This window comes from Orbicella franksi, chromosome 7 (assembly GCF_964199315.1).
Source record: "Orbicella franksi chromosome 7, jaOrbFran1.1, whole genome shotgun sequence".
NCBI lineage: Eukaryota > Metazoa > Cnidaria > Anthozoa > Scleractinia > Merulinidae > Orbicella > Orbicella franksi.
Genome location: NC_138151.1, coordinates 20,616,509 through 20,632,351, shown reverse-complemented (window position 1 = coordinate 20,632,351; position 15,843 = coordinate 20,616,509). Strand labels below are relative to the sequence as shown.

Here is a 15,843-nt window from a genome sequence, read left to right as displayed (position 1 = left end):
TATGTTTCCAATGTTGGCTTCAGCCGAAACTCATTAAGAAAGGCATGATTTAATGTAAAACCATGTTTCCTTTAGCATTTAAAGAAACTGGAGGTGCACCTGATATATATTGGAACTTACCCTATCAGCGCGTGTGCAATTTACACTACCAGAGCACTTCAGTAAGATCAAACAAAGCCACGCAGATTTAGTTTTTCTCTTTCTTGTGCTTTTGTTTTTCTCTTATTTTGTCTTTGCCTGTCCTTTTTTATTTTGCATCTTGTGAAACACAAAGAAAAACATATAAAATGTAAGCAAATTTGCAAGTTATTGAGTAGTTTTTATTTTCCGTACGCAGGCTGACTTAAGTAACAGGAAGTGAAATTTCACCTCTTTAGCAACACATGCGAGCACACGTATAAATAGGTTAATGGGCTCTTAAAATACTTTCCTTTTTTTCTCATTTGCATTTATTTTTTCAAGATCATTTTCATGTAAATGCACTTTCAAACTAATAAATTTTCAGTAGAGAATTACTTCATGACATAACCTCATTAGAGTACTTTCTGGTATAAACTCCTTGGAGAAAATGGACCCTTTGCATTCCGGGGCATTTTTTTGACCACTTCTTTTCTTTTCTACAATTAAATCAGATTTAGCTTCAAAAGAGCTCATTTTCTGCAAAAGGAGGTAGTTCCTTTTAAATGAAATCTGCAGAATGTCAACTCCAGAAACTCAACTCAAATTTCAGCATTTGGGGCTTATAATTCAAAAATGGCATGGTAATTTTTTTCATGTTATCAAATTTTAACAAGCATAATACATGTAAGACATAACTTTTGGCAAAGTTTAAAACTTTCTGTACATAGGGTTCAGCGCCACCTTAAATTTTCATGACTTTAAGGGGGCTCTGAACCCTACGTACAGATTGTTTATAACTGTTGCCAAAAGTTGCGTCTTGTCACACTTATTAACTTACTATGGAAAACAATCCCAGAAAGTCAAAATAAAGTGATATTCTTCTACTCTGATTTGCCTGTGGGAACCAATTTTAACTAAACTGGATATTGACAACAGTGTAAAAGACTAACACAAAAATGTTTTTCTGTAGAAAGAAACTGCTGCACTTTCGAAAAATGACTCGCTGAAAATGGCTGAAATTTGGGTCACCCTCATTAACGATTCGGCAGCAATATTTGGCACCACGTGAAAACCGTAGAATTACAGTGAAGACCTCAAATATATCTCAGTCGACTAAAAAGGGGACAAATATTATAGCATGGAAATAAGAGTTTCTGGAATTTGTTTAAAGTATCTTTTAGGCTCGCCTAAACTTGGCCGAAATTTCCACCTTTTAGACTGTTTGAGAGGCCAAAATCATGATGTGGTGATATCTTGAAGAAAAACGAATGCCTGCCTTGGCAAATGTCATGACTGTTAATCTTTTTGGATAGCTTTTATACTGTCAAAAGATGAAGGCAAACTGCCGACCTTGATCTCTTGGTCCTGCCCAGTTTTTTCCAACAATGACACTTGATACACACGTACATGTATGTAAAGCAACCAACAAAATGCTGCGCTTAGAGTGCACTGACATATTTGTGACCTGAAGCAGATCACAATTTTCATAGATTCTCTTTGTGCACCACAACTCTCATTTACTATTATCATAAAATGATACCTTTTGTATCCATTCGAAGGCTCAACTCAAGGTACTCAACTCTTGTAGATTGTTAATACATGTACCTTCATGATTGTGTGGTTGGCTGATGTGCTTACCACATTTTATATCTGTTCCCAAGGATCAATTCAAACCTTGTTCATAGATTTATAGGTAAATGTGGGAAACCAAACTTCATTTCTAAGCTAAAAAAACCAACGATACAGGGGTTTTATTACCAATTTTTTTGCAGGAGAGCAACTCTTTTTTACAGGCAGGCAAAAAATTTTGTACTGAACTGCTTTTTAAGAAAAACTTTCCTCTGAATGGTTCAACCAGGCAGGAAAAATCATCTTCAGAGCCAGTCAATTTGCTCGGTGCCTGGCCCATAATAAAACTCCAGTGGTCTATTGTGTTTACACTTCAAGTCTCAATAATACATATGCTACTCTTGTCTTCGAGGCAGTCTCTAACCATGTACTCAAGATGTCCAAAAGGTGTTCTAATCAGTTACATTCATTTTGGTGAATCTTAACTCCTTGGTTCCCTCCAACATGTCTAACATGTATTTGTCAGAACTTCACAAATATGAAATCATCTACCTTGAATATCAGGCTCTTCTCTGTGCTTGTCAACCAATGCGTGACTTGATAGTCATCACGCACCAATGCACACAACAAAATGCCTGTCTACTTTTCAGCACACACTTTCTGTTTTCAATTTTGACAATACAAGTCAGTGAGTGAGTATTGCATTCTTAAGGAGAAAGAAGCTTTAAACACTTATTTTTCAAGCATGCCACTAGGGTGGGGTTTAAATTTTTTTTGATACATTGAAAATTCTTATCAAGGATTTATTCTTAGGTGATAACTAGTTGCTGGCAACAGTGCCATTCACAGGCGGTGAAAATCACCAGTTGCTTTCTCTGCATTCTTCAAAAGTTAGCGACAGCCCTGAATTATCACTTCAGAAAAAATAAATAATTTCCTTACAAATGTACACATACCTGTTACAATAAGCTGGACAGAACTGATTGCACTAACTAAACCTGGGACGGCTTCTGCTCTGAGAGTACAACTGAAGGTTGTGCTGTCATTCTGTGTTACATTCTCAATGACAAGGCTGGCTTGTCCCTTAATAGATACTCTTCCTTTATAAGCTGGGGGTATACCACTAGCTGCACTTCTATCACCAGATTTTTTCTCTACAAGCATGGTAATAGGGTTGCCAGTTACTTTGTCTGTAACACTCCAAACAATACCCTTCAGCTCCTTCTCTTTATCATCAACACGGTATTCCCAGACCAATGTAGCATCTTGTCCTTTTTGAAAGTGGACAAGATCATCTGGTGTGCGAGTAAATTCCAGGGCACTTTCTGTGATGAAATTATACTTGTTAGAGTTACCACAGAAACATGACAAAACTTGTAAACTACATGTCAGACAAGTTACTACACCCCAGTTTAGAAGACAGAATTTTATTTGAGGAAGAAAGAACTTGGCAATGTATGAAATAGAAAACTACTCTGATAAAGGATTTGAGTTTTTCCCAACTAAACAAAACATAGGCATGCAAGGTATGCAAGAGTTATTTTTTGTGAATTAAAAGTCCCCAGGGGTACCAGCCCTCACTGGACTCTTAACAGTTATGATAAGGTTAATCCAACAAGTTTGTTTGGTTGCAATGTACAGCGCAGAAAGAAAAAAAATAGAATTTGTTTCATTGTAGGGGTTTAGAGCGGTTTTCAGTTGAGTGTCGTAAAACCAAAACCAAAGTAATCACTCTAGCCAATCACAAAGAATATAGTCAATACAGCGAGCCAATCAAAACTCGAAGTAATTACATGTAGTTGACACAAAGGTTTAGGTTTTACTTCTGATTGGATGAAAAAGTGGCCAAGTTTTTAAAGCTAATCCTGTTGTGTAGGTTACTTTTCGACACTCAAATGAAAACTACTCTCGCTTACAAAACGATCTTTACAAATGAATATATGAAAGTTCATATATTTGAACTGTGGAGAATGATATGAAGACATGATTGATCACCGCAGTTATACACACAACTTAAGCAGTTGTGAAATTAGAGCCTGACAAAATTCAGGCCTGAACGGGATTCGAACCCATGATCTCTGTGATACCAGCTCAGTGCTTTACCAACTAGGCTATCAAGCCAACTGGGAGCTAGTCACATTGTGAGCTCGTAATATACCCGTAGATGGTGAAGAATACAAATGAATATATGAAAGTTCATATATTTGAACTGCAGAGAATGATATGAAGACATGACTGATCATTGTAGTCATACACACAATATGTATCTCTGGAAGGACATACCATCTGAGAAAATAACTGTTGTTGATCATCAACTCAGAAAAATGTAGTCACCATTGTGGCAACTAAACCAGAATTTTGGGTCACCAAAGATGAAATGTTAGCTGCATTGGCAACCGTATCGGTCACAATTTTGAGCCCTTTAACAATATATCTATCCACAATTTATGAATGGACAATAACTTCAAAGGAAGAAGTCCAAATGTGCTGGCAAAATGTTCGGACATCATGTCCAATCATAATGTGAAATTGGCTGGACATTTATAAAATTTGGTTTGACAATGTCCGATGACCAACTGTTATTCCCAGCACTGGTATTGTAGTCTAATACTGAACAATACAAGGCAATACCAAGGCTGTTGCCTAAGGAAACTTTTAAGGCACCCCTCAGGCTTCTAACTTCAAAAGTTAGGAGCCCAGAACAAAATTTGCCATGGTCAATCCGGGGAGTGGGGTGGGGGGTTGGAGTGGATTGTGGAAATTTAGGTGAGAGGTCCGGGAGCAGAGATTGTCCATGAGACACTAATATGATCTAATATCAATCAAATTTTTGAAATAAAGCGTTCAGCAAAGTGATCAGGACATGACTTAGGAAGAATACTATTTATGGTCAAACAAATTCAATAATTGGTCTAACCATGCAAGTGCTGCAGCTTTGATTAAAAAAATTACTATTGCTGCTTTTGTCTTTGAGTTTTGCAATTCTCTTTTAACAAAACAAAATACATTGTACAACTCATGAAAAATGTAAGCTGCAAATGAACATCCCTCCAAGTTAATTTTTTCCTGAGGGGGCTATTTGGCCACTGAATATTTATTTTTGGTCGCCAGTGAAAAATTTTGGTTGCCAAAGTCTAAAAATTAACTATTAATTAATAATTAATTGATCAATATTAATTATCTAATTAATATATTAGATAATAAATAATTAATAACAAGAAGATCTGTTAGATCTTATAACGGCGCTTTTAAAATTTAACTGTTCGCCTAGCACTACCGTCGGAACGCAGTGCACATTCCAAAGCAGCCATTGATGATTCTTTTCTTACTGTAGACATCACATCACTTGATCAACACAAACTGTATTACTGCACCATCAGTTGTAGCCGTTGACAAATCTCCGATGACATAATGGTCTTAATCTAGAACTTTCTTCAGGATATGTATGGGCATGAACGATATGAAAGACACAATAATAACACTATTAACAACAGCTTTCTTTCTTAAAAGTCATGATTAAATTTAATTGGTGTTTTCCACGAGTAAAGGGCTAGCAAAGTAGTCACACAAGTCATATATAAAAAACCCTATCCTGACCGATGTATCGATTTTGGTCACTCCAGTGACCACAGATTGAAAACGTGACAGAAAATTGGCGTTACTTTCGATTCTCACCAAATTTGTCCTATCCCCCCCTCTGGAGAATTTTGTTAAGTTAGCTAATTTAGTATGCAAGCCACCGTAATGGCGGTCGCCACCGGCGAAATGTTTATCTGCTCAAAATTGGGGCAAAATCTTTCGGAGATTGAAATCAAGACATTTGTAAGGATACAGAAAGTAATTTGGGAGCAGCTGCTGGCTTCTAAGGCTGAATTTATCCAGAAGTAAGCTGTATTTTCGTTTTCGTGCCGAAAGCCACACGATAAAATATTATCGGCTTGTTCTGCTGTCTTGTTCTGTTTTTTCTCTTGGTCTTTTTTGTAGCCCGCCGAGGCCAGTCTTTCGTCTAAATCAGTTGAAAAAAGTTCGAAAAAGATGTTCCCATTCAAGTTTAAGCTCTCAGGCAATAATTCTGGAGTTTTTTGGCCGAAACATCGGCTTTGTTATGTTCGTGTTTTTCGGTTGCTATGGGCGACCATGGCTTCCTTTGTTAGGTCAAGTCTGGGGAGTGAGGTCACAAAAAAATTCTAATTAATTCTGGTTTTGTTCGATTTCGCTGAAATTTTAACACGATAAAGCTGGATTGTTAAGGAATAGATTTACCGCCTACCGATATGTGGTAGCTATTAACGCTTAAGTGATATATCGCTTCGAAATCAGGGTTTTGAAGAGATTTTTTTGCAACGTATGGGTTCAGCGTGATTTTGTAATCGGAGGTTTTTGTTGACTCCGAAGCAAAAAATATCCGGAAAAGGTCATTTCATCGATGATTCAAACGAATATAAATATGTATATGTTCCAAGCGAAATTTCTGCTGAAAAAATATAATTTTTGATGAGCGCTGGGTTTTTAATTTTTTTCCCGCGAAAGTCAGTATCGGAGATGAGATTTATTAATGTTTCAACAGCTTTTGGCGAGTAAATATCACAGGTTGCGTGACTCACAATTTGGCCGAGTGGAAGCTTCGGTCTGGTCGCATACAAATGGAAAAAAAAACCACGGGTAAACCATGAACCGCGCTCGGCCCATGGCCGCGCGGTTAATTAATATGCTATCCCTAAACTAGTTAAATAAAAGTGATTCAAATAATATTTTATTATTTTTTTAATTTTTTTTTTTAATTGCTACACCGGGAGCTAAACACAATTACTTACATTGCCTTACTCTACTCACAACACGGCACAATACTTAACCTACTTACAATACACTACAGTATTGTTAATATCATTAATATTATTATCATTATTATTATTTCTAATGCTTTTACTGTCTTACAAACGTCACTTACAATACATGAAAAAAAAAACCCACCTATTTACAATACTTGAATCTACCAACTTTGAGGGATCGCAGTTAAAATACTATAATGATGTGAAAAGTTGCAAATAGCGTGTATTTATGGTGCAAGGAAAGGAAAGGCAGAAAGCAATTTTCATGCTCATCAGAAAGGTTTGAAATTTGCTTTATACCTGCTTGGTGCCAATGAGGCAGACATACCATTTTTTTTGTCAATCGTGATGAATTTGTTGTTCCAGATTGTCTGAGACAGTACCTCGGTCTTGCTGTGAGGTGTTGTAGACACAATTTCTTGCCAATGATGAATAATTTGTTTGTAAAATTCAGGAAGATGGCCATTAAGTTCAAGAAAGTTGTAGTCATAATTACATTGAAAGAGCTCAGTGCTGCGGACAGTAGAGAGAAACGATTTTGGAATATACTTCCACGGTGCATCTGGGTCAAAGCACAGCCGTTTTACCCAAGTTAGTATCAAAGCCTTATCAAAAAGAACAAAATCTTTCTTGCCAAGACCACCATCCGATTTCTTCTTGATGAGGGTTGTCTTTTTTATTCTGACCTCTGTTGTAAAGTTTTTTGGAGTCTCCATAACACTGGAGATGAATACAAGATGGGAGACGGCTAACGTTTTAACAATATTTATTCTACCGTTCATAGATAAGTCTCTTAGGGACCAGACACTTCAGAGCTTCTGCCTGAGAGACTGGGGCAGACTTGGAAATGAAGGTTGACCAATTTCGCTTAAAATTGGTACACAAAGTCGTTATGTGGACTTATGTAATATGCCAAAGTTTCAGCTTCAACGACCATTTTTTTAGCCAAGTTCTGGATATCAGCCCCTCAGGGGTCCCCAGAGGCTGATTTTCAGTGTAATTTTGGCCACTTTTCAATCTCTCTTTTAGTAACGTACAATTAATTTCAGACAAACCCAAAACCATATTTGGAATGCCCTATCCTTAGGCGCTAATGGGTGAAAACATTAGCTCACGGAAATTTTTTGATAGCCTGTGGCTGTTATCACAACTTGGTCCTATTTGAAGCATATGGGAAGCAACCGGAAATGGCCTGTTTTTCAGATCGCATAATTTCCGTAAAGTCTTAAAATCCCTGCAAAGTTCAGCTCTTAGTTTAGTAATATCAAGAAAAAAATACTAAGGTTGAGGCTTTTTTACTAAGAAATGCTTTAAGAGAAATTACCTTGAACCAGTGGAACGAATTAAAGACATTAAAGCATGTAAAAAAACTCTTTGAACATGCAAAATAAATTTATGTCTGATGAACATGCATGCAGTCACTCTACCCTAGGATAATTATCTTATTGGGTGCAATAGGTATTACAATGCCGAACTCCTCGAATATGTTATCTGAAACGTTAGCAGTAACCTTTTTCGGTTTCTTCAATTTCTGCTTTCTCCTTGATGGAAAAAAGGGTGTTTATTACCACCCGTGTCCACTTAAATTTGACCAGTAGGTGGGTAACATCTCGATCTAACGTCACCAATTTTAAGCAAAATCAGCCAAACTTCATTTCCAAGTCTGCCCCGGTCTCTCAGGGAGAAGCTCTTAAGGTCTTCTTTAGGGATCCTAATTTTTCAAAGAAATTTTTCTTATGAGACAATTCAATATTGTAAGTAAAATGCACACCGAGCGCGTAAACAGGATCATCGCTAATTTGGAGGTTGCAAATTGCATCTTTCCTATGGTGCATGGAGCCAACCCATAGCATTTCTGATTTTGCCTGATTTATTTTTAGGCCAGAGCACTTTTCAAACAGTGAAAGTAAGTCAAATAAATTAGAAACTGACTGGACATCAACAAGAAGGGCAGTTGTGTTGTCAGCATATTGTGTGAGCTTGACCTCTTCATTTCCCTGGATATGTATGCCCTTGATGTCTTTTGACCGTTTTATACTTTGGGCAAGAAGCTCCATAGCAATAACAAAGAGTATGCCTGAAAGGGGACAACCCTGACAGACACCGTGTTCTAAGTGGAAGTGTTTAGAGGCAACGTCATTGTTAATGACACAACTAGAGATGTCTTTACAGAACACGCTGATCCATTGCCGGGGATTTGGTCCAAAGTTGAAAGATTCAAGGCATTTTTGGATAAAGTCCCATTCAATTGAATCAAAAGCTTTCTTGAAATCTAAGAAAACAGCTATACCTGGTAAATTTTTAATTTTAGTGAAGTCCATTGTGTCTGCTATTAGTCTGATACTTTCTCCAATGAATCTACCCCTTACATAGCCGGACTGACAAGGATGTATTACGCTTGGCAAGATCTTTTCCAAGCGAAGAGTGATAGTTTTGGTCGCAATTTTGTAGTCAACATTAAGTAGCGATACTGGTCTCCAATTTGTTAAATATTCCACATTCTTATTCTTTTTTGGGATTAAAGAAATAATACCTTGTCGTTGAGAGATAGAAAGTGGTCCGTGTTTAAATGCATAGTTAAAGCTTTCCACCATGAATTTACTGACAGCATTACAAAAAAAGCGACAGAACTCTGAAGTGAGGCCATCTGTGCCTGGTGTTTTATTGCTTTCCATAGTCATAAGCACTCGTTTACATTCGTCAGTAAACGTAATACCTTCGCAAATTTTTGCAGTTTCTTCTGATAATACATTTTCCGTATTAAAGAATTCGATAAACTCTGAGCTGTTCGGATTCGTGTTTTTTGATGTATATATCTGTTTAAAAAAACGCTCATCCTCTTCAAGAATCTCTCTCGTGTCGGTTAATTTTGTGTGATCATTGACTTTTAAGGCCATTATATGGTTTTTCCTTTGGTTTGTTTTTTCTAAATTGTAGAAATACTTACTGTTTTTCCTGCCATGTGCATACCAGCGCGCTCTGCTATGTATAATTGTGCCACGCATCTTAACGCTTGCTATTTTTGAAAGCTTGGTTTTTATTCTTTCTAATTCATTCCTTTGGGAATCGCTGTACGCTGTCTGGAGCTTGCACTGCAGCTTGATCATCTCCGACAAAAGGGCAGACTCTTCGTCATGCTTGCGTTTTGCTTTTTTTCTTTTTTGGAAAATTTCATTGTAAATGCTCTGATTTCCATTTTAATCATTTCCCAGAACAAACCCTTGTCCTCAGTTCCCTAATGCTTCTTGCAGTGCTGGAAATAATTTTTCTTCTTTAACAGGACATGTGTCCTTTCAAATCTTCATTTTGGTCAGACGTCTTATCAATTTGACCACACATTAATTTGCATAATTGATTAGCATAATTAATTAGCATAATAAAATTTATCGGCATACCTCAAAGATTTTCAATACAAATCGTTCAAAACTGCATTTAAATTTGATTCATTTATCATTTATGATGATTATATGACTTAATCTACAAGATGACTGCATGGATCTCTCCTGGTTATCTCCTGATTATATGTTCTTCAAGCAAACCTAGTTACCTATTGAATTTTACCATTAAAGGGAAACAGTCAGCTTTGGGACCACACTGACCTGGACACTAGTTTTCTCACTTTGAAAAAAGTTCACCTCAACCTGAAATCAAAGTACATCTAGAAATCCGCTTCAATGTTTGCAGTGTTTTTCTTGGTTTTCAATTATTCACTGAAAAACCTGTTTTTGAGTGTGCTTTTACTCAATCCTATGATATTATTTTTATCATATTTGGTTAAAAACAGTATGGATCACGTCTCTGTGATATGCAAATTACTATTAGTGTACAACTACCCCAATTATTCCTGTCCTGGCGTTTTCACAGACCGATCTACTTTTAGTTTTAATTTACTGTGAATTCAGGCCCCCCCCCCTCCACACACACACACCCCCAGGAACCTCAGTGACCAATCACAAGCATGGACTTTATAATTTCGCCAGAAGATTAGGTTGACATGTCCACCTGAGGCAGCCATTTTTCTCCTTGCCGATTCGCGCTCATATAGACCAGAACTGACCTTTTTCGAGGGAAAAGAAGCCTAAAAATAGACCGTTCTGTAAAAATACCATGACATAGGCTTAGTATGGGAGTTGCAGGCTCCTAGTGCTGGGCTCCTGACCAAAGTTGACTCAAGGGTACAAACATGAATTGCTAACAGCATATCGCAATGTACATAGTGCATAATAGGGCGATTTCTGAAGAGTATCTTATTTGGTAAGTACAAGAAAGATGAAGACTTCTGCTTTATGATATGGCTGAAGCCCATAATGGGCTCCTGAATATGGCTCAAACTGTCAGAGTCAAGGGCCTAAAATTACAAAAAAATCTTGAGTTGCCATTTGGCAACTAAGTGATAACAGTCAAGTAGGAATTTTACTCAGAAAAGAAAACAATGCATAAAATCTGTAAAGAAAAAATTTCCCAGACTTTTTTGGCCACTAATTTTGTGTTTGTAGCTAATGTAATATCTGTGAAGAATTCATGCATTTCAAGAGACACAATTGGAAGGCATACATGACGTCCTCAGTGCTCAAGGGTTTGCAATGCATCATAGGGCAATTTCAAATACGAGCAGCCATTTGCAAGTTTCCCGATGTGAGGGAATCCTCTACAGCAAAGCAAAAGGATAGATTGCTTTCTTTTCTTATGTTGAATGTTATAGAACTAAAGGTCTTTCACTATGTAGTTCTGGAAGGACATAATGTCTGAGAAAATAACCGTTATTGATTGTCAACACAGAGAAACGATAAATGGTAGCCTTTGAATGCAGACGTAATTTCGGCTGTCGACCAGAATTTTTGGCCGCCAAAGATAAAAATTTTAGCCGCAGTGGCGACCATACCGATCGCAATTTTGAGTCTTTTAACAATGTATCTAACCAAATTTTATTGATGGACAATAACTTGGTGTTGGTAAAATGTTTGGACATCATGTCCGATCATAATGTGAAATTGGCCGGACATATTCAAAATTTGGTCGGACAATGTCCGATGACCGACTGTTATTTCCAGCCCTGGAGATTAAAAGAAAAACTTACAAAGACGAAATTCATTCAAGGGAGAAAAAGACTAGAAATACTAAATTGTAAGGGGTACCCAAATCCCTAGTGATATGGGTATCCACTCCTAGAGTGTTTGTTATTGTTGCTTTAATTTAGGTAGCCAAATCCACCAAAAATTTAAAAGACAAAGCAAACTTACAAAGATGAAATTCATTCAAGGGAGAAAGGACTAGAAATGCTAAATTGTAAGGGATACCCAAATCCCTAGTGATATGGGTATCCCCTTCTGGAGTGTTTGTTTGTCCTCGTTTCTTTAATTCAGGGTAGCCAAATGAACCAAAGATTAAAAGGAAAAGAAAACTTACAAAGACGAAATTCATTCAAGGAAGAAAAAGACTAGAAATGCTAAATTGTAAGGGGTACCTAAATCCCTAGTAATATGGGTATCCCTTCCTAGAGTGTTTGTTTGTTATCATTCCTTTAATTTAGGTAGCCAAATCCACAGAAGATTTAAAAGGCAAAGCAAACTTTCAAAGACAAAAGGCGTTGGTGGGGGGAAAAGAAAAAAGAAATGCGAAAAATTAAGGGATACCCATATCCCTAGTGATATGGGTATCCCACTCTGGAGTGTTTCTTTGTCCTTGTTTCTTTAATTCAGGGTAGCCAAATCGACCGAAGATAAAAAAGCAAAGCAACTTACAAAGACAAAAGTCATTCCAATGAGGAAAGGATTAGAAATGCTGAAATTTAAGGGATACCCAAATCCCTAATGATATGGGTATCCCCTTCCAGAGTGTTTATTTGTTATTGTTTCTTTAATTCAGGGTAGCCAAATCGACCGAAGATAAAAAAAACAAAGCAAACTTGCAAAGATGAAAGTCATTCTGATGAGGAAAGGACTAGAAATGCTGTAATGTAAGGGATGCCCAAATCCCTAGTGATATGGGTATCCCCTCCCAGAGTGTTTATTTGTTATTGTTTCTTTAATTCAGGGTAGCCAAATGAACCGAAGACGAAGAGAAAAACAAAACTTACAAAGACAAAATTCATTCAAGGGAGGAAAGAACTATAAATGCCTAAATGTAGGGGATACCCGAATCTCTAGTGATATGGGTATCCCCGTCCAATATGACTAGGTGTTATCGTTTCTTTAGTTCGAATTAAGGGTAGCCAAATCGACCAAATATACCATTCACCATTCAACTCGGAAAGGACTGAGATGGGCTCCTGTCGAAATAAAAGTAACAAAAAGAAATTTATGCCTTAAAGTAGACCAAGAGTGTCCCCGGAGATCTTTGTATTAAAATTGTTGATTTTTGACTGAAGAAAAATTTACGGAATACAAAATATTTAGTCCAAACATTAACGGGATATGAATTACTTAGTCTCTACCCCAACCTCCCTTCTCCCCCACCCCCTCTATGAGGCCTCTATTCCCATGAGCTTTTTCCACGTGTCTAAACCATCGATGCGAGTCAGGATTTGAGTGGATTTTTGCGGGAAATACGGAAAATGTTGGAAGGACAGATTCTGCAAAATATAGAAATATTTTAGAATATGTCAAAAGCCAGAAATATCCGGCAGGGTTTTCCAAAAACGAAAAGCTAGTTTTGCGAAAATTTTGCAAAAACTTCGAATATTATTGTAAAAAGAGAAGAAGACAAAACTTAAAATTTTAATTTAAAACTTGGAAGAACAATTAGCTCGTCGCTTCCTGAAGCACTTGAGATGAGACAGAAAGACAGTTGCTGGCCCAACGGTGAAAATGATCTCCCACTGTATGACATACGTAACTGGTGAAATATTGCGTCGGTTTAAAAAGCGATTTTTTTTCCTCCTTCTTGTGAACTCGATTTTGACTATGGGTTTGCCGAGACTCCAATCCGATAGTAAGTACACAACTGTCTCTATACTGCAGAGGACACAAAGATTCCATAACATCATTAGTAGAAATGGTTGAAAAAATTACCGTATTCAGGCAATATTAACTAACATTTGAGAAAACAACGGAAATTAAATGCGAAAGGCACATGTAAAAACCAATTTGAAAGCAAGAAATCAAATAATTTCTTTGCTGCACGACGAAAGTGCTGTGAAAGAAAGAGTTGTAAGTCAAAAAGACGACAAAAACAAGCTAATTATTTTGAGATCAATCGTATTTCAACTGTGCTAAATTAGAAGCCACTTAGTTCTTTTCTCTGCAGTTCTGTAATAGCTGAATAAGACCTGAAAAACTATATTTGAACAAAGTGAATAAACCAGTCAAACAAAATGCAGAGGTCGCCATAAATTAAATATGCAGAAATACAGCTAGCGTGCAAAAATACTGTTCACTTTTAAAACCTAAAATTCCCCAAAACAGGGAACTAAATGAAAGAAATGCAAAAGGAAGTTCAATGACAATAAATTTTCATTCAAGCTGAGGTGAAGAGACCTATTTAAAAGCAAAAAAAATGTTGAAAATTTTGCAGACATGCTTCGCTGCACGACCACATGTTCAAATTAATTCTTCACGCTAAAGTGAAATCTCTGAGTTTCTCCCGACCACTTTTGCAGTCATTTTATCAGCCGTGGCTTTCCCGATCATTCCAAAAGTTGAATTCAACTTTGAAGCAATAATAGACATTACCATTTTTGTTTCTTAAGTCCAGGAAGCTGCTTTAGCTCCATGATCTGTGTTCAAAACTCACTTGAAAGCGCACCAATCGTCATGTTTTCGTGGCGGTTGAAGGAAGGAAAAATTCTTCACCAGAAAGGTTTGAGGACTCTGTACTCCTTGATCTTCCATTCTGAGGCCACCTGAACATTAATTAGTATTTTTCTTTTCTATTTCAAATCCCAAAGTAGTAATTTCTCCTTGTTAGGAATGAAAACAAGACCTCTGAAGTTTGTAGAGTTGGCCCGCAGCGCACCATGATAACCTGAACTTTACGAGCGCACAATTTTAAGAAGAAAAACTTTCTAGGACCCCTAAAGTCTAAATATGCTCGCAAGTCAATTCTGATTTGTTTATTTGTCCTCAAGAACAATAGAACAATAACAGTAACAAAAAGACTCCAGGGAGGGTAGGAAAGGCTATTGTCCCCATGTACTTTATTTCGGGCGGTTACAGGCGGCATGGGAAATTGGAGAGGTTTTTAGCACAGGCAGTTACGGGCGGCATGGAACTCAATGGGTTAAATATCTTGACCGGTCAAAAACGAGACACGACCAAGTTAAAATTACTTTGGCCAGTCAACATGACTGGCCAGTCTGAAAATTATTTTGGACCCTGTTTCATCAAGTGATATCAGAAAGTACGAAGCATAAAGCTTCGGCCATTCCGCATCCATAATGACGGTTGTTTTGAAACTTTGAATTTACTTCATGTAAGTAGCTGCGAAATGTTTACATTTTGTGATGTCTTATATGAAGAGAAACAAAAAAAACGCAAATTAAAAACTCTCGAGAGTGCGCAATACGGACTGGAAATCCTTGTATGACTTTGTTTGCCAAGGATATCCCAAGCATATGAATATCAAACTTTAGAATAGTGTAAAAAGAAAGCGAATCATTTCCCATATAAGTAATCACATGGTCACTATAGTTGAGGCATGTAAACGAACTGGATAAAGGATACTAGTTCGTTACACAAATTTTCTAAACCTTTCATATTTTTTCTTTCAAAAAAAGTATATTCGAATTCCTCATTTATTAAGTTTTAAGGAAATTTATACTTTTTAAGGGTATATTATCAAAGCCTCTACACGAAAAGGCGCTAACTTAGGGCGCTTAAAATCGTTTTGCCTGAGCAAAATAAGCTACAATATTTTAGCTATACGGAAGTAATTTATGGCTTTGGTTTTCCTTCTCTATCCAATTGGTCAAGAGAACGGGGAAAAACATATACTGCTTACAAATAGTACACACCTGCAAATTTCCCAGCTACTGCAAGGAAGACGAGAACAACGCAGGACTCCACCAAACGCGACATTCTTCTCAAAGGAAGTTGTTTTAGTCTTTCGACTGGAGGCGCGGTGCTTGATAGTTAGGTGTTGACGTGAACGCCCCGCGAACGCCTGGCAGATATGAGTCTCTGCGTTGCATTTTCGTCCTGCGTGGTAGACATGTCTAACACCTTTTGACCAATTGTATGTGTTGTTGTTTCTTCCAATGAAAATGTGTTGTGACCGTGTCCTCTGAGATTATTTTACTAGGGGACGGGACGGTGTTCGCCAGGTGAAAGCTCGAAACCTATCGATTGTGACTGTTATCGTGAGGGTGTTTTGCCGGATCTTTCTGCAG

At 37.2% G+C, this 15,843-nt stretch overlaps 1 protein-coding gene across 1 annotated transcript in view; it reads right to left on the bottom strand.

Annotated features, from left to right (window-relative positions):
* Window positions 1-15,548, bottom strand: part of LOC145493634 (limbic system-associated membrane protein-like) — a 48,662-nt gene extending 33,114 nt beyond the window's left edge. The window contains exons 1-2 of the mRNA XM_081473118.1: window positions 15,469-15,548; window positions 2,646-3,014 (exon numbers count right to left, since the gene is read on the bottom strand). Coding sequence (XP_081329244.1) covers window positions 2,646-3,014; window positions 15,469-15,532 — 433 coding nt within the window. The 5' untranslated portion in view covers window positions 15,533-15,548. The remainder of the gene's footprint in view (window positions 1-2,645; window positions 3,015-15,468) is intronic.
* Window positions 15,549-15,843: the final 295 nt, after the last annotated feature.